General features: G+C 39.1%; 1 protein-coding gene across 5 annotated transcripts in view; it reads left to right on the top strand.

The window, feature by feature from the left end:
- Positions 1–23258, top strand: part of glra1 (glycine receptor, alpha 1) — a 148986-nt gene that overhangs the window by 52481 nt on the left and 73247 nt on the right. For all 5 annotated transcript variants that reach the window (XM_072590468.1, XM_072590466.1, XM_072590465.1 and 2 more), the window contains exons 3-4: positions 385–452; positions 16890–17113. In XM_072590468.1, the coding sequence (XP_072446569.1) occupies positions 385–452; positions 16890–17113 (292 nt within the window). The remainder of the gene's footprint in view (positions 1–384; positions 453–16889; positions 17114–23258) is intronic.

Below are 23258 nucleotides of genomic sequence, written 5' to 3'. Positions count from 1 at the left end.
TTCCTAATTATCTGTTCAGAGATATTAACACACATTTCTGGAGCAGGTGAGACGTGAACCTAGAATTTTTAGCTCACAGGTCAGGACCTTGCCACTGCACCACAAGAGCCCCTCCCCCCCTAATATTTTGTATGTTTTTGAGGCTATTGCCACGGCCATGTGACAATTGATTGAAGCCTAATCTGTTTGACAACAATCCATTTTCCCTTTTAATAACTTCAGGCCAATTGAGTATGTGAAGTTGGAAATCAATTAACCCATGCACTTTCTCCACGTATTTAATTTTAGAAATAAGTGTTCAACGTCCTTGAGCTTGATTTAAGCTACAGATTGAGAGTTGAGGAAAATACAGTGTTAATAGATTTTATTTGTGTTTGTTTTCAGGTCCTCCAGTTAATGTCACTTGCAACATATTTATCAATAGTTTTGGCTCAATAGCAGAAACCACCATGGTAAGTGCCTCCGAAATGTTCACATTAACAATGATCTGTGTCTTTAAGTAGTGATATAATTTGATAAACTCAGATTTAAGGGAATGTCTTTCACTACACAATAAACCCAGAGCATGAGGTTTGCAGATATTTGAGATAAGATCAAAGGTTGAGTGAATGCTGGTGATTTAAATTTAATTATCAATACAGAGTGGTGAACATGCAGAAAAGGCTGTTTAAGTATCCACTGGAGACAGAATGTCAATAGGTTCAAGAGGATTTGCACAGTTCCTTTCAAAAGAAACAATTGAAAATTGTAAGGAATTGCTTACAAACTAAAAGTATTGCAGATTTGAAACATTTCAAATATAAACAGAAAATACAGGAAACACCCAGCAGGTCAAGTAGCAGCTGTGACGAGAAACTCTATGTTAACATTTAAGCCAGTACTCCCTATAAGAAATGGTGAGACATTAAGTATAGTTGAAATATTTTGAACATTGGAGTTGGCAAGAGGACACTTTCTAGTGCAGTACATTGCTATGCACGAGTACCACTCGCTAAATTGTGAGAACTCACAGCTTTGCAGAATGCACTTTCTGAGAGTGTAATTGCCCTGTTAATCACATTTCCATCTCAGCAGATCTCTGTCCCCACTGCACTGCTAAGGGATCTCCTAATACTTGTTCACTCTTTTGTATAGGCCTGTGCCTGCAGTAGAGTAAACTTAGGATTGTCATAGCGACAAAACGTAGAAAAGTGTTTTCAAAACCCTTGCTGTTTTGCCAGTCATTCAGCTCGTTCTCCTAACCCCAATCCACAATGGACAAGTTTCAGAAGATTGTAGCTACAAGGACTCATCTCATACTGCAGGTATCGGACAGGCTAAAGGTTGTGCAAGAAATTGTAATATCTTGAGGAAAAAATCCATGAAGAATATTTCAAAGCTCTCATTGCCTTCTGCCTGCTACATTCTAGCAACCATCAAGAGGCCCAATCTTGGCTGCTCAAAGAACCTGTAGACTTAGGAACTGTCAAAGTAGAAAACCTGCACTTAATTCAAATGGAACATGACTCCTCTTTGGAGAAACAAACTAAATGGTTACTGTCTTTGAATGTGTGTCAGCGAGTTTCTAAGTTGGCTGATCCAACAGAACATTTCTTTCTTTCATCCAATTAATCATTTAAAGTGATTAACATGCATAGCTTTTGATCTCCACATGTAAAAGGAAATTGCGATGTGAGAGTAAATCCTGCAGTTGATGAGCATAATGCTCTTGTTCTGAGACATGCCTCAAGCAGAACATAGCAGCAGAGTATGTGATGAATCCTCCAAGATTTCTTGCTGTTTTCTTAGGGAACCACAAGCAGAGAAAAATCTCCAAGGTTTCCTGTCTCATTAGTCATGCTGTTTTTGTATCATTTGGAAGATGGCATCTATCCAACATATTTTGGATTCAAAGACAATCTCTCTGTGCAGATTTTATTAACAGTTTGCCTTCAGATTGTGTGACTGATCCTAAAATGTGCAAGGGTTTATTACCTTGACAAAATCAAAGCCCTGAGTCTGGATGAGACTAACAGCTGTTTGAGGGAATTGATCTCCTGATCTTATCCATTTAAATTGGTTTTAAACACCAAATGGTAAGGGATAACCTAATGAGTATGTTTCCTTCAGACTAGTTTATTCCTTTGCTATCATCATAAGAATTTTGACTTTGTGAATTGTTCCTTATCTTGGAATACAGTGTTCCAAAGAAACAACTTCTTAAAAATTATTCTGGTTATAGCATCTTTCATTTCATTACAATGAAATTTTATTTAATTTCTCATGTCATTTTTTATCCAGTATCATATAATTACCTCTGCTCACTTGTGAACTTTAGTCAACACTAAAGGGACATTGAAGTCCTGTTAAACTTGTTGGCCAATCTCAGAATGCTTGCTCCAAAAGTGTCCATACAAATGCAAGTAAAATTCATCAGAACTAATGAAGGGTTACTGGACTTGAAACATTAACTCTTGCTTTTCTTCCCATAGATATCGCCAGACCTGTTGAGTTTTTCCAGTACTCTCTTACTTTGCTTCATAACTCCAGCATCTGCAGGTTTTTTTGTTTAATTATACAGAAATAGCATTAGGCCCACTTTCCCATTGGAAATAATTGTCCACCAAAAACTGAAGATGGGAGTTTTGTCTGAATTTGGTCTGTAAATTTCATCAACTGTGGATGTCAATCTAATATCTGATATCTTGCAACTTTGAGGATGAAGGGAAACGAAGGCATTGTGGTAATGTCGCAAACCAGAGGACGAGGCTAATATCCTGAGGTCTCAGTTTCAAATCCCACACAGTGAAATTTAAAGCTAGTCTAATGGTGACCATCCAACAATTGTCATAAAAACTGGTCTGGTTCATGGATGTTCTGTAAGGGAAAAAAATATCTGTCACATCTGGTTGACATGTGACTCCAAACCATTTCAAAATAAATCAGTAAGGCACTCAGCCATGTGAAACTGCTATGAAGCCTTAAAAAAAGAAATGTATCAGGGTAAGACCTCTAGCATCAACCTAGGGGACAGAAAGAGTAAAGGCAAATCCAATGTTAGTGACACTGTGAGCAGTCCCATGTACTCATCAAGTAATGCCCTGAAGTGGTGCGAAAGCTTTGATTCTGTAAGTGTGACTATGTCCTAGACATCATTGTCATCATCCTTGAGTATGTCCTGCCCACCAGCGATAGTGACTCACTAGAATACGATAAGGAAGGACTTGTGCTGAGAGTCCTCAGCATTGTCACTGAACCCATGTCCTCAACAATACGAGAACCCAATACGTCAGTGCCCAAAATAAGACTGATGCATTTGCAACATCAATCAGTTAGAAGTACCGAGTGGATGATTGAATTCGCCCTCTTCTTGAGGTCCCCAACTTCACTACTGTCAGTATCCAGCCAATGTGATTCATTCAATATCATAGCAAGAAATGACTGAAGATAATCAATCCTGTAAAGGTTCGGGACTCTGACAACGTCCCTGGTAATAGTACTGAAGATTTTTGTTCTAGAACTAGCCATGCCCCTAATAATGCTGTTTCAATATAGTTACAGTATTGATATCGACCCAACAATATGGAAAATTGCCCAGTAACGAATAATCTGCTCACTGATGCTCAATTTAGATTCCAGCAAGGCCCACTCACAGAACTAAAGCATCAAGGTGGCCTAGAAAAAAATTAACCAATAAGAATTAGGTGAAACAAAAACTTTCCACTGTTTGGAATCATAACTTGCTAAAAGGAAGATGGTTATGACTACTGATCTCAGCTGCAGGACATCACTGCAATAATTCCTTATCATCGGCCACTTCATCAATATCCTTCCATCCATCAATGGATCAGAAGTGGACTTGTCCGCTAATGATTGCACAATGATCAGGTCCATTCATGACTTCACTGACACTGAGGTAATCCATGTTCAAATGCAGCAAAATGTCAACAAAAATTAAACTTGGGCTGAAAAGTGGCTAGTAGCACTCATGCCATGCCAAATGTCAGCCAATGACCATCCTCAACGAGAGAGAATCCTACCATTGCACGTTGACTTTCACTGAATTCCCACTTATCAACATCCCACACTGAAGCAAATCAGAAATGCTTCTGTAACAGCACCTTCCAAACCCTTCACCTCAAAGGACAATGGCAGCAGATATATAGGAGCAACGTTGGTGTATCAGTGCATAGATTCTAGATCCTGTATATTTAAGACAGCTACATGGCATCACAACATATGGCATTCCAGTTTAAAAACATCCATATCACCATTTGCCATTCTTTCTGTGCAATGGGACTCAGTAAAGTGTTCAGTCATTCATTAATGTACATGCAATGGACAGTAACACCAGTAAGGACAAAACCCATATATGTAACTCTGTGATATTGTAGTCATGTAAGTAGTTAGTGTTATTAATAAACTTCAAGGAATCCGACTCAACAAGAACCTGATATCTTATAATCTATGCTATGCCAATTAACATACAGAAAACAGTCTTTAAGATACCCTCTAAAGCACACACTAACCTGTCTTGAAACTTTGCCATTGTTTGTTCACTGTCACTGATTTTAAAATCCTGGAACTCCCTTCCTGAAAGGACTGCTGTGATCTCATTTGAAGCTAATAGAGGATAAGTCAGATTCTGGAGCAAAAGCTGGCTTCGCAGACCATAAGTTTTATTTTTTTAAAATTCAGTTCCTATAGGGGTCAGTCAGTGAATATAGTCACAAGAGGCTGCCAACATACCTACAACAAAAGGACACCAAATATTTATTACACACAAGAAGAGAAAACAAAGCTAGAAAACAATGTGAAAGTATTTATCATGAGCAGCAGAGTCAACCCTTTTACCCAGCAATATATTTTACAAATGCTCAACACCAGTGAAGTCTCACTCCTATTCTGCACTCTAAAATTTCTTAAAATTGACTCAATTGACAAAGTTACATATGACATCCTTTCGTTGAATTTCTGCACTTTCAACAGATATGTTTCTCTCTGGTACTGTCTTGCCTCGAGACACAGTAACAGAAGTTAACAAGTTAACAGAAGTTAAGTATAAAGTTAAAAATCACACAACACCAGGTTTTAGTCCAACAGGTTTAATTGGAAGCACACTAGCTTTTGGAGCGACGCTCCTTCATCAGGTGATTGTCAAGTATAGAAAGTACTATACCCAACTTTTCAAGTGATACTAAAATAGGTGGGAAAATAAGTTGAAATGAAGAAATAAAAGATTTACAAATGGACATAGGTAGGTTAGGATTATGGGTCAAAATATGGCTGATGAAATTTAATATGGAAAAGTGTGAGTTGCTCTCCATTTTGGTCAGAGCAATAGAAAAGCAATTTATTATCTAAATGGAGAGAAACTTCAGAGTGCTTCAGAGGGACCTGGGTGTCACATGCACAAATCACAGAGAAGTAGTTTGCAGGTACAGCAGGGAATAAACTGGGAGCAAGTGAGGACTGCAGATGCTGGAGATCAGAGTCAAAATGTGTGGTGCTAGAAAAGCACAGCCAGTCAGCAGCATCTGAGGAGCAGGAGTGTCGACCTTTCGAACATAAGCTCCTGATGAAGAGTTCATGCTCGAAACATGACTCTCCTGCTCCTCGGATGCTACCTGACCAGCTGTGCTTTTCCAGCACCACACATTTTGACAGCTAGCAATAAGGAATACAAATGGAATTTTAGCATTTATTTCTAAAAGAATAGAGTATGGAAGTAGGTGAGTGTTGTTTACTGTACAAGGCTTTAGTGAGACTGCACCTGGAGTATTATGTATAATCTTGGCCCTCTTACTTGAGGAAGGATGTAATTACGTTGGAGGCAATTCAAAGAAGGTTCAGAACATTGATTCCTGAGATGAGGCCTTTGTCTTGTAAGAGAGGTTGAGCAGGTTAGGCCTATAATCTTTGGAGATCAGAAGAATGAGAGGAGACCTAATGGAGAAATATAAGATGCCAAATGGGAATGACCATACAGACATAGAAAGGATATTTCCTCATGTGAGGCAAGTAGAGAATGAGAGATTATAGTTTAGGAGAAGGGGTAGCAGACTTAAACAGTGATGAGGAGAAATTACTTCTATCAAAAGACTGTGAATCTGTGGAATTCACTATCCCAGAGTATGGTGGATGCTGGGACATTGAGTAGATTTAAGAGGAGATACAGATTTTTAATTAGTAATGAGTTGAAGGATTATCAGAAGCAGAAAGGCAGGAACATGGATTTGAGACTGAGATGATCATATCAAATAGCAAGGCAGGCTCGAGAGACTGAATTGATTATTCTTGCTCCTAGTTCTTTTGTTCTAATGTTCTCAGTGAAGCCAATATTCTTGATCAATTCCCTCTGTAAGGATTTGTTGCACTACTCCAACTGCAGCCTTTCCATTAATGAAGCCACTCCTTTAACCAAATCTATATAATGAAATGATTTGTAAGTTCCCTATATACATCCAATTAATAACTTTTGCTTTCATTAGCCCCTCTTCAAGACGTATTATAACATCAACTACCATCTATGGCTGACTCGCTCTAGTGCTTTTGAATATCTTTATTGATTTACCTCTTTGATTTGAAGAATAAGGAAAAATATCTCCCTTTGAAATAAAATATTCAGAACCTCTAACAGTCTGATTATCTTGCTCAACACAGAGTTCTATTCATTTCCCTAAGCCATCTCTCCCTTCCTACTGATTTCTGAGGAAAACCATTCCACCTGTACCACTGTTACAATCATATTACCAAATTTCTTTCCTGCTGCACCCTTTTCTGATAATTCTATTGGTATTCCTATTGGTGCAATATGTCTCTCTGTAACTTAAAGAAAATGGCTTTAACATTACATTGAAGCATGTTATTTTCTTTATATTTATTTTTACATTCTAGCTTTTCTCTTTTAATATTTTAATTGCTCACAGTGACTAATACATGTTGCATCCAAAGATTTCCTATTCCTCTTTTTCACTTGTGTATTCCTATGTGACCATTTCCCAACATATAAATGGCTGCATGACATATCATAGGTGTTTGCCAGATCTATTACTTCTTGGATGTCTGATATTTGGTATTCAGCTAAGTAAGCATTTTTATCATAAACATTATTCTTATGCAATAAAGGAGGTCATTTTGCCCATCATGTCTGAGCCAGTCAACAAAGACTTGACTACACTAATCCACTTTTCCAACTCTAGGGTCATAACTCTTGAGTCTATGGCAACACAAGTGAATATCTAAATGCTGCTTTATGGTTTACAGAGCGTATGAGTTAATTTTCTTTTCAGATAGTGTGTCCCAATCTCCCATCACTATCTGAGTGAATAAAAATTATCCTCAGCTCTCCAATTAGCCTTATGCCTCTTGCTAAAATCTATTGCTAACTAATTATTGATTCCTCTACTAATGGAAACAGTGTCATCCAATCAATCTTATCAATGCACCTCATCACCTTGTAGACCTCTCTCAGGTCATTTCTCAACTTCCACTGTTCCAAGGACAGCATTGCCAGCCTATCCCATCTTTCATCATTACTCAGACCCTGTAGGTAAAAACAATGACTGCAGATGCTGGAAACCAGATTCTGGATTAGTGGTGCTGGAAAAGCACAGCAGTTTAGGCAGTATCTGAGGTTTAGCAGTAAAATCGATGTTTCGGGCAAAAGCCCTTCATCAGGAATACAGGCAGAGTGCCTGAAGGATGGAGAGACCCTGTAGCCCAACCAGCATCAGGGTAAATCCCCTCTGCATCTCTAATGCAATCACAACTTTCTGTAATGCAGTGACAAAAACTGCACTCAGTATTCAAGTTGTGGTCCAGCTAGCATTTTATACAGTTCCAAAATAATCTCCCTGTTTGTGTAATCGATGTGTGATGTAAGATGTGTAAGTTTTATATATATATATATTATTTATTATAGTGTTTGTTTGAGATGGTTGCATGTGGGTTTTGAAGCTGAATTTGCAGCATCATGTGTTTGTGTTTCAGTGAAAGACTGCCTGGCTAAAACACCCCATAAAAAAACACAAGAATAAGTTTCAGTTATTCAGTCTGAATCTGATTTATCTGGTATTAATCTCAGCTGAGATCTTAGCAGGTGCCTCAGCTAATAAAGGCAAGTATCCCCATGCCTTCTGAACCTCCATTACTGCCCGGCCATCTTCAGAGATTTGTGGAGGTGCACGTGAAAGTCCTTTTAATCTTCAGTACATTCCAGGGTTCTACTATTTGTAGTGTAATCCTTTGCTTTCACAGCTCACCCAGAATTTATTACTTCATATGTTTTGGGATTGAACTCCATTTGCCACTGCTCTATGAACCTGACCAGTCCATAGATAACCTCCTGCAATTTATGTCAATGATTCATTGCTAGACACTATTTTTTGAATTCTTCCATAATTTTTATTTCCCTCAATTTCTCAAAGTTTTTCTCTATTTTCAGTAATCTGAATCCCTGATTCTATAACTGTGCATTTTTCGTTGCAAATTATGCAAGCGCTTCAGATAACCACTGTCAGTCCAGAGCTGGAGGGGTCACAGAGGAGAGTTATCAGGAGCCTGGGCTGGAGAGTTTTAGTTATGGACAGATTAAGATCCTTCTCCTAGATGCAGAGGAGACTGCGGAGGGACATGATTGACATGCATAAAATTTTGAGAAGTACAGGTGAGAAAGAACTTTTCCCCTTTGTAGAGAGAACACTGACCAGGAGGTATAGATTTAATGATTCCTGATGAAGGGCTTTTGCACAAACATTGATTTTCCTGCTCCTCTGATGCTGCCTGATTTAAGGTAAGGGCAGTAAGGTTGGAGAGCGATGATAGTTTTTTTTCCCAGAGAGTGATGGGAATCTGGAACTCATTTCCTACAAAGATGGCAGAGGCAGAAATCTTCATAACATTTAAGAGGTATTTAGATATGCACTCATGATGCCAAGGCATACAAGGCAATGGGTCAAGTGCTGGACAATGGGATTAGGGTAGTTAGCTTCTTATTTTTGACCAGCACAGGCTTGATAGGCTGAGGAGCTGTCTTCTAAGCTGTAGTTCTCTATGACTCTGTCACTAAGTGCCAACATCTTCTCTCTGACACCTCACACTCTATCTTTGCTCCTATGCCTGTCTCCTACAAGGCTCATGCTGTACCACTCTCATTACAGCCTGCAACATCATCACAACTGGCCAACCTACCTCAATACCCAACACCACCAACTCTGCGTGCCATTTGCACTGCCTATTAACTTGTTCAAGACACTTCTCCACCTGCATTAAAGGTAATAACAGTGCCATCCCTTTCACTTCCCTTATTACCTGCCTCTCTCTTATTCAGGAGGAATACAACCCACAGTAGGACAGAAAGAAACAAGACGGGCCGTGTGCTGCCCAATGTTCAGGTCCTTATCCCTTATATGGAGAAGATCCTGACTGATTGCCCAAGCGGGAAACTATCCATGTCCAAGCTCCTGGATTGGGATTGGAGGCTGCCTTGACTTGCTCTGCTGGAAGCCCTGACTGAAGGCACTCTTGCTTGACTTGAATGGGGACTGCTGATAATCTTAACAAGATTCCTGGCTTTGTCTCTGTGCTAATCATCACAGCAATATAGCAGGATTTTGAGTCTGGTATCTCTATCTGAAGGCCAAGGCTCAAAATGTAATGCAAAGCAGGGATACTGTGAGTATCCAAATAGGATCAAAGTGAGTGAGTGTAAAGAGAGCACATAAACAACTGAGAGATGCAGCCTGGTTCAGTCCATGAACTGAGTGCAAGTCCCCAAATGCACTGTATCCTTGCTGCAGCATTACAGTAATTCTTGATATTGCACCCCAAAGTGCACCATTGAAGGGAGGAAGAATCCTGTAAGTGAATTGGAGAAGGGCACTGAAGGTTCTTCTGGGCTGACACATGTTGGACACCAATGTCAATTACCATGGGGTACATGTAGTCGATGCTCATGATTCATGAAATATTAATGCTTGGTGTACCACATGGAGGTCCTTTGAAGGAAAGAGCAAGCTGAATTTGCCAGGTACCCACTCTGATTTCCATGTCCAAAATTCAGTGTCCAATTTGCTCATAGTGGGTGCTAGGTTGGAAGAGATGGGATGTGCTATTGATAAGCTCCTTAACAAGCAATAATTCCTCTTAATGGGCAACTTGCTGCTCTCTGACCAGAAGCTTGTCTTGTCATCTGGAACTTATTTCAGAGGTGGTCCTGAAATTGAGGTAGGCCTTGCTTACTCTTGACACAATTCTGCCACCTTTCTTGTTGTAGTCCAAAATATTCAGGCCATATAAGATTCCATTCTTTATAGCATTAGGGATCAAGCATTTTTTGGCAACTTCAACTTCCCAGCTGTCTTTTCAAATTAAGTGAAATATCTTTCAATGCCATTTCTGTAAACTCAGGCACTAAATACAAATTTCCAGTTCAAAAGAATCCCTCATTAGCATGAGATTTATCCTCTGAATGACTGCCCATTCTTTATTATTTCACTCTAAGCTTTTCTTTTGCCAAGTAATGTGTCTGCTTGACCTCTCCTTGGAATTTAACCTTTTTTAAATTGCATTTCTCTTTCTTTTTCTTTCTCTTCACTTTGTAATTCAAGCTTTCTTAATTCCAGCTTTCTTTGCCCTCTTTGTTTCTCCTCCCTTTCCATTGCTCTTTTTTCTCATTCTTTTCTCTTTTTAGTCCGAATTCAAGATGGTTCTTCATTTCCAATTGGAACCTTTTTTAGTGGTGTCCCATCAGTTTCCTTCCTTTCACTTCCAACTGCCTTGGGGAGATGCTGCCTGAACTGCTGTGCTCTTCCAGCACCACTAACCCTTATGAGATCCTACTTTTATTTCTACTTACAACATGTCTGCTTACACTCTCAAATTGGATTTCAAATCATCCACTATTACATTTTTGACTCCATGAAAACTCTTTGCAACAGTCAAAGCCATTTTGAAAGGCTAAACCATGTAACATCTCCTGTTTCTTCCCCCGCCCCCCCTCCCCCCAATATCTAGTACATTCATGTGATTGTTTCTTTCAGATTCACAGATCACTCTTCGATTCCTCTTGAAAAGAAAGAAGAATGAGAAAGGACAGATTTAACGTGATGTGTGAACAAAGCAAGGGTGATGTGAGAAGATAAAACTTCTCACACTGTGAGTAGTTAAAGTATAGAATGCATAGCCTGGAAATAAAGTAGAGGCAGGTTCAATTGAGGCATTCAAAAGGATAGTGGATATGTTTATGTGCAAGATAAGGGAAAAAGATAAAAGATTGGCACCAGATAATTGAGTAGGACCAGATAATAGAGCCAGTGCACACAAAATAGGCTGACTGGCCTCCATCTTCACCAAAACAATTCTATGATTACTGACTGGCAACCACTTATTGAATTCTTAGTAAGACTTAAACCACATTCCAATCAAAGTCAAAGATGATTGCACATTTACAGCACTATACATTCTACATTCCAAGACCACAAAGTGGAACCTACCTGCTTGCAAAGTCTCAAAGGTACTATTGCCTTGAAGAAGTGTGGAAAATGAGTGAATGGGATAAATCTTCCCGTGAGCAAAATAGCCACATAATCACCTGGAGAGTTCAATTGAGTGGAGACACATCACCAGATAGAATCACTTCAACAGTGGGTCTCTGGCTATGATAGGAATGTGCTAAGTTACATCTAGAAATGTGAGACAGGCATCTTGAACTCACTGTGCCACAACCACGTTTGTGGTAATTGGGCAATTGAAAAGGGAGATCATGTGACAAATGTGCGAAACTTTTGCGTGGTTGTGCAGCTGTTTTCTCTGTAGTTCATGGTAAGTATGTGAAGCTCTGTAGAAATAAGGGCCTTGTGTGGTTCTCTGTGTCTCCCTCTCTCACTAAATATTCTCACATTATTGGATACATCTGAACACCTTGTTATCATAGCCAGAGACCCACTGTCTAAGTGATTATATCTGATGGTTTGTCTCCATTTAGTTGAACACTCCAGATGATTATGTGAATACTTTGCTAATGGGATAGGAGATTGCCCTTTCCCGTCTTCTTTCCAGGCATCTAGAAATTTTCAAACCCAGTCCACCGTTTCATTTTGATTCTCCATGTACCGCAGGTAGATATTTGGAGATGAACCCAACACCCACAGCTGTTATGTCAGAAGAAGTTAAGTTGTCCAACTACATCTTCAACCTGCCTTGACACCAACCCAGAAGATCCACAGAGGTCAGCCTGAAGCCAACCAAGTCACCAACTTCAAAACTTGTATGCTCCCTCCCTTTAACTTTATCAGCCTTTATCGATCTTCATCTATCCTGACCTTATAGAGGTTTATAAAATCATGAGGGACATGAATAAGGTGAAAACCCAAGGTCTTTTTCCCAGGCTAGGTGAGAGGGCAAAAATATAAAAGAGTCCTAAGGGGCAACCTTTCTTATGCAGAAGGTGGTACACGTATGGAATGAGCTGCCAGAGGAAGTGGTAGAGGATGGTACAATTCCAAAATTTAAAAAGCATCTGGATGGGTATACGAATAGGAAGGTTTTAAAGGGACATGGGCCAAGCTCTGGCAAATGAGACTAGATTAATTTGGTTGGGAGAAAGTGAGGACTGAAGATGCTGGAGACCAAAGTTGAAAAGTGTGGTGCTGGAAAAACACAGCAGGTCAGGCAGCATCCAAGGAACAGGAGAATCGACATTTCAGGCTTATGCTGCCTGGCCTTGTGTGTTTTTCCAGCACCACACTTTTCAACTCTAGATTAATTTGGTTGACATGGACAAGTTGGACCAAAGGGGTCTGTTTCCATGCTGTACATCTCTATGACTCTATGATTCCATGCAGTCCATTGTATGGGAGCACATTCATTATTTTCTTCAAACAAGTGAAAATAGAGTAATGGAAATGTATCATACAGAATCAGAGCCTTTGGTCCAATTTGTCCACGCTGACTAGATATCCTAAGTTAATCCTCTGATAGCTTGTTGCATACATGCACCAAGGTCTGCATGAGAAAGTTGCCCGTTAGGTCCCTTTTATATCTTTCCCCTCTCATCTTAAACCTATGCCATCTAGTTTTGGAGTCCCCTACCCTGGGGAAAAGGTCTTGACTATTCACCCTATCCATGTCCCTCATGATTTTATAAACCTCTAAAACGTCACTTTTCAGAAAAAATAGCCCCAGCTTACTCAGCATCTCCCTACAGTCAAATCCTCCATCCTGGTAAATCTTTCCTGAACCCTTTCAAGTTTAACATTAGCTGAGTTTCTCTTTTTAACAACACAAATAAATATTGGTCTTTTATAGGCATAGCATGTAAACTGATCGATATTAAGTTGGCAAGTATATATTTTCTTAAAAGAAAAATAACACTAAAATAAAAACATCTATGGATGCTGTAAATCAGAAATGAAGTGCCAGAGAAACTATTCAGGTCTGGCAGCATCTGTAGAGAGAGGAAGAGTTATAAGTTTGAACCAAGTGAGCCTTTGTCAGAGTTCTGAAACTCAAAATATTAACTCTGTTTCTCTGTCTACAGATGCCGTCAGATCTGTTGAGTTTCTCCCACACATTCTGGTTTGCTTAAAGATAAAGCATTGTTACAGTTGATTAGCAAGTGGGAATTTAGGGGAATTACTCAAGCCCATTTCACCTGGTTGTAACACCAGGCATCAGTTCACAATGTCCATGGTCTGTTAGCTTCTTATCACCTCTCTCAGAGGCTCCTTCCAGCAAGCCCATTTCAGCTCCAACTCATGACTTCCTGCTCAGAACAATTTCTCTGTCCAGCTCCCTCCTATTGTCATTTGCTGGCAGGAACTCAGATTTCAGTCACCATAACAACTGGGATGCCTGGTGCATGTCAGGGCAAAAAGGCAAGAGTCAAGGAGAGAGAGTACAATTTCCACATTACACACTTATCATCTTTGCCTCATCCCATAAATTAAAACAAGAGCCTTTTTCTACTGCTCTTACTTATGCATGTATTTACATTTCATAGTGGTTTTTCAAGAATTATGACTTTAAAAGCCCAGTACAGCTGATTCTTCCTGACATGTGATCAGATATTTACCTACATACTCTCCTCAATCTGTCACGCTCCTTCAGCCCCCACACATTGGTATTATTGGACTGCAGTCTGCTTTCAATAATGTTAATTCTTATTGTTACATGATGAAAGTCGCCAGTCCAGTTACATTTGGGTGGAGGTAATCTTTTTCATTTTGGAAAATAAAAACAATTATACAGCTGAAGGCTAAATTAGTTTGTTCTTTCATTACAGCTTGGGACAGAAATAGTGAGGCTTGTGAGTGCTATCCCAATGACCTGTGCTGTCCTGTTTCTTTGATGCTTGGCAACGTGTTTCAGCTAGTAAAAGGCTATTTACTGCCTTTTAAATGCTCTTCATCTGTAAAGAAAATAGTATTCATTTCAGGAGATGAATATGAAAGAAGTGAAGCCTACACCTCGTTACATGTGCAGATATATGGAATGCTGAATTACAAAGTGAAATACCTTGTTAGCTTTAGTTTCACATGTTACCTTGTTAGCTGCAGAAGCTGAATAAAAATTCCTTTGAGACAGTTGGTAAATGAGCAGTCTCAGCTGCAGCGCAGCATGCATCTTTTATAGCCTTAACTTTTCCTTATGCAATATCCTCATTATTTGTCCTTTGTTTCATGTTAGTGAACAAACAGTCGAGTTTCCAGAAATAATTCATCAACTTATTTTGACAGCTACTATCTCCTTGGATTGGCATTGACGTCAGTGTATGATAAATCTGTTTTACACCCATATATAGTAAAGCTTCGTAAGTCTAAATGAGGTCTGCATATGGCAGAGTAAGGTAATTATCCTTCGGGTTAATATAATTACTGAATAAGAAACTAGTGACTCAAATTAACAAAACTGTCAGTTAACCTTCCTGCTGTTGTAATGTTTAGACACTTTCACCCTGATATCTGTCCATACATCTTAAAGTGTCACATATTTCACCAACTCTGGTCAGATTGTTTCCCTCACCTGGTGCCAAACTGGTGTCATTTACCTCATGCCAATTATTGGATGTCTTTGATGTGTCTAAAGGTTCTTTCTATGCTTCTTCCAAGAGTCAGCCATGATTTGCTGGGTGTTATAACAAATCATTATTTTGCTGCCTTTGTTGTAGTTCAAACCAGCTAATTTCACACATTATTTCTATACTGTTAGCTATTTCTAATCCTTATGATTGATGAATGACTAAACACTTCAATACTAAACTGCTCTGTTCTACACTAATGCTAGTAGATTAGACTACAAAGATAACTCATTGATTAAAGTTGCATAGAACTTGCATTCCAGCTCAAAAAAGGTCATGAGTTGGAAAGCAGGTCAGAACGGCTTCTTTTTGTGCCGTAACATTTTTATGACTCTACGGTTCACTAATTCTCATTTAGAACATTTTGTATTCAGAGTAGATGAGTTAAACATCAGAATTAAATGATTATCCTTAGCAGATGAAGAAATGGGCAGAGAATGGTATTAATGCTTTCAAATGAAAAACTTAATCATCAGTCAAAGCTTAAAACTTCGTCATTAAAACTCTTCTATTTTCCTTTTCCAGTCTCATGTATTTATTTTAGTTGGGGCATTTGCATCAGTTCTCACAATTGTCTTCATTTTGCTTCTTTACCAATAAATTAGATCTTCAATAGCCCCACCTATGTCTGCTTGACCTTCAACATTGTATGTTCCCAGGATTGCTCTACAAATACTTACATAACATTTTCAATCACACCTTCTTAGTCCGATATTTCACAGTCTTTTCTATCATTATATAATATTGGTCTTTTAAAATCCTTACGTTCATTTTGTCACTAAATATTTGATCACCATAATCCAACTTCATCATCCCATTTCTCAACACTATATCATCACCAAACTAAGTACTTGATGAACTCTAATATTCCATATGTCAACTCAATGCCAGTTTCAAACCCTCCTTCTACTCAGTTGATGTGTCTTTCAATACTCTTCTTCATATCCTTTTGAAACTGCATCCACATTTTCATCAAGCCCTGACAAACTCAATCTTCTTCTCTATAAAAACTTCCAATGCATTGCTGCCCTTGCAAGTAGTTCTGATGTTTAGTTTTCAATTCCTTGATGCTTGCCTATCAGTCAATTGTGACTGCTTTTTGGCATTGATTCTGCATTAGTAGTGAATACTTTAGGAATGTCCTGTGATCTTGCACTGACAGACGAAGACTTGATTCCCTTTAAATTAACTGTATAGGTTTCAGGTGAGAGGTGAAAAATATAAAAGTGACCTAAGGGGCAATTTCTTCACACAAAAGGTGGTGCGTGTATGGAATGACCTGCCAGAGGAAGTGATGGAGGCCAGTACAATTATAGATTTAAAAGACATCTGGATGGTTATATGACGAGGAGAAAGTGAGGACTGCAGATGCTGGAGATCAGAGCTGAAAATGTGTTGCTGGAAAAGCGCAGCAGGTCAGGCAGCATCCAAGGAGCAGGAGAATCGACATTTTGGGCATGAGCCCTTCTTCAGTTATTCAGTTATTCAGTTATATGAATAGGAAGGGTTTAGAGAAATATGGGCCAAGTGCTGGCAAACGGAACTACATTAGGTTGAGATATCTGGTCAGTATGGATCAGTTGGACCGAAGGATCTGTTTCCGTGCTGTACATCTCCATGACTCTATGACTATATAACTGATCATTTGATCTCATTTTAGTTTGGCAGATAGAACAGATTGAGTGGAACTTGAAGTACAAATCAGAGGAAAAAGTGGGAAAATCATTGCTGTCTATAAATAATCTTCTGTTCTCATTAATGGCACACTGTTATTCTGTTTCTTTCTGAGACCACAGTGTATAAACGTTGTTTTCCTGTCACTTCCTTGCAGGACTATAGGCTCAATATTTTCCTTCGGCAGCAATGGAATGATCCACGACTGGCCTACAGTGAGTTTCCTGATGACTCGCTAGATCTGGATCCATCTATGTTGGATTCGATTTGGAAACCAGATTTGTTCTTTGCTAATGAGAAAGGTGCTCATTTTCACGAAATTACTACAGACAACAAATTACTGCGAATTTTTAAAAATGGTAACGTCCTCTACAGTATCAGGTAAGTGGCAGCTATATGGATGAGGAGAGGGTGCAGGTTATTTAGTGAGGGGTAATATTGGAATCTCATTCAATGAGTGCAAACACAGCATTGAACACAACATGGGAAATTGATGATGGCTGAGGGATGTATTTAAAAAAGATTTGCACTTACACAGTGTATTTTTCAACCAACAGACACCTCAAAGTATTTTACAACCAATTAATTACTTTCGGAATGTCAGAAATGAAACAACCAATTTGCAACGAGCAATCTACACACACAGCAATGTGATAATGATCAGATAATCTGGTATTCGTGATGTCAATTGAGAAATAAGTATTGGTCGGGTCACCAGAAATAGTTTCACTACTTCCCTTCAAAATTTTGCCATATAGAAAATTGTCAGGTGAGGTACGGAGGGAGAGTGAAGTGTAAAAGAGAAGGTGGTGTAGCAATATTGATCAAGGAGTCAATTGCTGCAGTAAAGAAGGATGTTACCTTAGAAGGTTCCTCAAATGGGGCTGTAAGGGTATAAGTTAAAAAAAAAGAAATGGTAGTACCCACTTTGTGAGGACCGTCAAACAATTAGAGAGAGATGGAAAGACAGATATGGAGGCAAATCTCAGAGAAGTGTAAAAATAATAGAGCAGTAATAGTACAAGTTTTCAACTTCTTCTATATTAATTAGGATAGACAAAGTCTGAAAGGCTTAAGTGGGCAGAATTCTTAAAATGTGATGAGGAAAGATTTTTAAGACAGCACAAAGAGAGTCCAACAAGAGAGATTGGATCAAATTTCCAGGAACAAATCTAGACAAGTGCTACATGTGGCAAAGGGATTATTTCAGAGACAGAGACCATATATTGAATAAGATTAAGAGTATTATGGATAAGGATAAAGATAAACCAGAAATAAGGGCTCTGAATTGGGGGAAAGCTGATTTTAATTAAACAAGACAGGATCTGGCCAATGGGAACTGGGTGCAATTATTTGCAGGAAAATCCATGTAAAAGCACTATTCAAAAGGGTAATAATGAGAATGCAGGGCCAGCATGTTCCACAAAGGGCAAGGGTGGGATCAACAAATTCAAAACACACTGCATGTCACGGGGTGTATGGTATTAAATAAGGAAACAAGACAAAAGCCTTATGGTAGATACTGAAGGCTCAAATCAGCAGCTGCCCTAGAGGGGTACGTAGCAAGTGCAGAGTATTGCTTAAAAAACATATCAGAAGAATGATGAGGGACATGAAAAAGGAGGATAATATTAAGGAAAATCCACAGACATTTAATAAGTATATTCAGAGAAAGAGAATAACCAGGGAAACCACCAAGTTATATGGAACCAGAAGGCACCGCTAACATTTTAAATGAATACTTTGCATCTGTATTCAGTGAAGGCTGATGCGGGCATAGAAATCAGGGAGGGAGGCTGGAATATATTTAATGAATTTGCATTGAGAAAGAGGAGGTATTAGCAGTTTTAACTGACTTGATTGTGGATGAACCACCAGATTCATAAGAGATGTATCTGCTGTGACAGGCAAGGGAGGAGATTTCAAGGCCACACCATTAACTTTCCAAACCTGTCTGGCCTTGGGAAGGCTATCAGAGATCTGGACGACAACTAAGGTGATACCATGATTCAAGAAGGGTGTTAGGGATAAATGACAACACTGCAGGCCAGTGAATCTAATATCTGCAGTTCAGGAAACAATTTGAATAAATTCTGAGGGACAGAATTAATCTCCACTTGGAGAGGAAAGGATTAACATCAACAGGGTTTTGTAAGGAAGAGATCATGTCCAACAAACATGATTGAATTTTTAAAGAAGTGACTAGGTGGGTAGATGAGAGTAGTGCAGTTGATTTGCTCAATGTGGACTTCCATAAGCCTTTTGACAAGTTCTCACATGGCAGATTGAGAAGCTAAGAGCCAATGGCATTTAAGGCAATTTGGCAAATTGGATCTAAAATTGGCTTGGTGGCAAGAAGAGAATGATGGTTGAAGGGTGTTTTTGTGACTGGGAAACTGTGTTGAATGGTAATCATGAAGTTGTGCTGGGTACTATGCCATTTGTTGTGTACATTAATGATCTAGACACAATAGGTGATATGATCAGAGAGTTCACAGAGGACATGAAAATTGGTGGTGTGGTAAAAAGCACAGAGAAAAGCCAAAGACTACAGGATAATACAAATGGACTTGGTACATGGGCCACATGGTAAGAAATGGAATTTAATCCTGAAAAAGTGTGCAGTGATGCATTTTGGGAGGAAAAGCACACAAGGGCATACACATTGAATGTATGACTCTAAGGAAGTACGTCGGATCAGAAGGACCTTGATACACATGTCTATAGATTCTTGAAAGCAGCAGAACAGGTAGATAAGGTAGTTTAGGAAGGCATTTGTTTTTATTTGTCAAGGTATTGAATATAAGAACAAAGAGGGCTCTTCTGTTGCAGTGATAGTGTCCCTACTTAAGGGCCAGGAGACTTGGTTCAAGTACAACTTGCTCCAGAAGTTTGTAACAATTGCTCTGAACAGGTTGGTTGGGAAAAATATACAAGAACAAGGAGATTATGATGGGGCAGTTCATCAGGTTGGTTAGGCCACAACTGGAGTACTGTGTGCTGTTTTGGTTGTCACATTGTCGGAGGATGCATTTGCACGAGAGAGTACACTAAAGAGATTCTCCAGGATGTTGCCTAGGCTGGAGGATTACAGCCATGAGGAGGGACAAGATAGGCTGGTGTTGTTTCCCTGAGCACAGGGAGGACTGAGGAAGTCCCAAAAAGAGATGTATAAAATTGTGATGGAAGAGTCAAGAACCCTCAAGACAATTCAAAAGAACACTTGAAACATTCTATTATTAAAATGTTACTGGCTAAGTGCTGGAAAATTAGATTAAAATGTATTGTTTGGTGATCTGCTCAGATATGATGAGCCCAAGGATCTCTTTCCACCTTGTAAACATTCTATGACGATGATTTAATCTTCAAGACCACACCTACTCAGTATTGTACTGGAGTGCCAACTTTAATTTTGTTCATGAATTTTAAAGTGAGACTTGAACCCAAAATATTATGATTCTGTGCTACAAACGGAACCACAGGTGACATTGTACATATATGTCAGAAAAAGGGCAAGTAGTAAATGGAGGAAATGCAACATCTATCTAGAATTAAATAACATAAGCTACCATATGTTTAGAAAAATGGTTACAAATACCATATCACACTAGAAGCAGATATGAAACCAGGATATGTAAAACAAGGAAACAATATTTCAGGAATAAAAATGCAGCATGGATTATAAGTTCCAATACAATATCGAATAAGTGCTTGAGAGCATTTATTTTAAGCCAAAAGTAATTGGAAGCTCTTTATCATAACATTAATCTTTACCGATATAAATTGGATTCATGTTTGATGAAAGCCATGTTCATTGTCCAAAGCTGTTCTAGAAGTTGATCCTTGCTTTCTTGCTTTAATTGAACCAGTCCCAGAGCAGAAGCGATGGCCAGTGCACAAAATATACGTTACAATACAAGCTGAACTTGCACTTTTCCCAGTTATGTTTTTTTTAGAACAGACCTTTTAATTTTGTGGTTGTTATCATCTTGTACTGTCGTCTTCAGGAGTTAGTCACTGCAGCATGCACTCACTATGTGTACGATAACCTTTGCTCATAGTTAAATTCTAATCTTAGTATGGCACAGGAGAGGATGCAAACCCTTCCCTTATATTAATAGCATTCAATCTAAGGTTTCAAACCATTCCTAATACTTCAGCAGACCAGTGGAGCTTTTTAAATCAAATCGGGATATTCATGTAATTACATCATTTGTCCTTTCCCAGCAAGTAGAGATAAACAAATCAGATTGATGATGTGATTCACAAGTAACCTTATCACTGTTGCATCAATGTACATCAAAAATGATGTGAAGTTCCCAAACTAATTGGAGAACTACGTGTTAAATTTGATATGAGGTAGTACTTACTAATGATATGTATTAAATTGAATACAAATTTTGAAGAGGTTGGATTAGAAAAGGTTTTTTTTTAATCTAAGAAGGAAAGTCTTGTGATTTCCCCCAGCCCACCACAGCCCCCAAAAAGACACTACATTGTGTGGGAAGCTGGCTCCATATCAGAAGGGGACCCTGAACCCAAGCTGAGTGATGACTATTTGTGCTTTTTTGGGAAAGATAAAAGAAATCAATTCCTTCTAATCCTGAGATATGATGGAGACTTAGTTTGTTAATGGTATCCTATGGTTATATATTCTTAGTTCAAATTAAATAATCTGCTTCCATCTACAGCTTCAGAGATACTAAACTAGCTTTCAATTTCACCACTGAGCAAATGAAGCCAAGAAATGTCAGACCCCCAACAGGAGGGTAGTTCAACCATTTAAGCTTTTTCAGCTAAAGTTTAAGCTCAGTCCAGCATCACAAAAATAATACTGCTGCTCAATCCCTCCAATCATCAAAAATAATTACTGGGTGAGCAGATATTCATGAACCCCTGCTTTGTGTATCACATTTAACTTGGGCTTATATTAACCATTCAACTCACAAATATACCATCGTTTCTCCAACACAAATGAGGTCTGTACCACTGAAGCATAATTGATTATTCTTTTTAATCTTTTTCAATACAGTAAATTGATCCATGAATAATCTATGTAAGGGTAAGCTTAACGTCTGTTGGCTTGTCATCGATTGTCCTTGAATTGCATGCCAGTGTTTGATTAGTCATATTGGCAACACATGGATATATCTAATTGACTGGATATTTTCAGCAAACAGTCAAAAATTACAAATAGGTTCCATCTCACAGTACGTTGATAAACATCATGGAGGTGGACCAACCTTTTTGGGAATATCTAGTGATTGGAGAATGAAGGGCCTGTGCGTATGATGCTGGGCTGGTAATTCAGTGGTTTGGACTGATGATCGGAAGATACAAATTTAAAAATCAACCATGACAGCTGGGGAATTTAAATTCAATTAATTAAGTAAATAAATCTGGAACTAAAAGCTAGCATCAATAATGGCGACCATGCAATAAACATGTTGTTTTAAAAATCCATTTGGTTGACTAATGTCCTTCAGGGATGGGAACCTGTTCATGGGATGACTTACAGAGCATGCCTAACTCTTAACTATCCTTTGAAAATGCCTAGTAAGCCTGTAACATGCTTGACAACAATGTATAATAAGAATAGAATTGGGTCTACAGCCCAGTATGAAACAGATATCAGATACTAAAACGCCATAAGCACATAATCCAGTTGACCCTGCATTGAGAGGATTGTTCAAAAATTGGGAGAGCTGTTTCAGAGTTGAGTCAAGCAACAGCCAAACATAGTCATAGTCACAGAGTCATATCTATCTGTAGCCGACTTCCCAGACTTCATAGAATTATGGAATTTGTGCATGACCATCACCATTCCTGGGCGTGTTCTCTTCGACTTGGAATGAAATGGCGATTACCTTTAGGAAGAGTTGACCCCAGGATTTCTCAATATTGGTTCTGAATGCCATTGAATGGTTTCAGGTTAATCATGGGAAAGAAAATGCCTGAGGATGGAGCATTGAGGGTGGGCAACTACAGGGTCCATCGGCAAGAGTGGGATGGTAGTTTCATGAACTGATTGAGTACTACAGGACATATTGGCCAAACTGGGTCTGGAGCAGGTGATGAGAGAATCAACATGAAAAAAAATGCTTATTGGTTTTGTCCTCACTAGTGTATTTGTCACAAACATAACTGCTCCATGACAGTATTGGTAGGTATTGGTTGGTAGGCCATTTCCTCCGTGACTCTCTCCCTCCACGCCCCCACCCTCCACTCCCAGCACCTTCCCCTGCCACCGCAAGAACTGCAAAACCTGTGCTCACATCTGCTCCCTCACCTCCATCCAAGGCCCCAAAGGAGCTTTCACATCCATCAAAGCTTCACCTGAATGCCCATACATGTCATTTACTGTATCTGTTGCTCCTGAAGTGGTCTTCTCTACACTGGGGAGACAGGACACCTACTCGTGGAGCGCTTCAGAGAACAAATTCGGGACACCCGCACCAACCAACCCCACGACTGAACACTTCAACTCCCCCTCCCACTCCGCCAAGGACATGTAGGTCCTGGACCT

Source organism: Chiloscyllium punctatum, chromosome 20 (assembly GCF_047496795.1).
Source record: "Chiloscyllium punctatum isolate Juve2018m chromosome 20, sChiPun1.3, whole genome shotgun sequence".
Taxonomy (NCBI): Eukaryota; Metazoa; Chordata; class Chondrichthyes; order Orectolobiformes; family Hemiscylliidae; genus Chiloscyllium; species Chiloscyllium punctatum.
The sequence above is the reverse complement of the archived record's forward strand: the minus strand, read 5'-3'. Positions and strand labels throughout refer to the sequence as shown.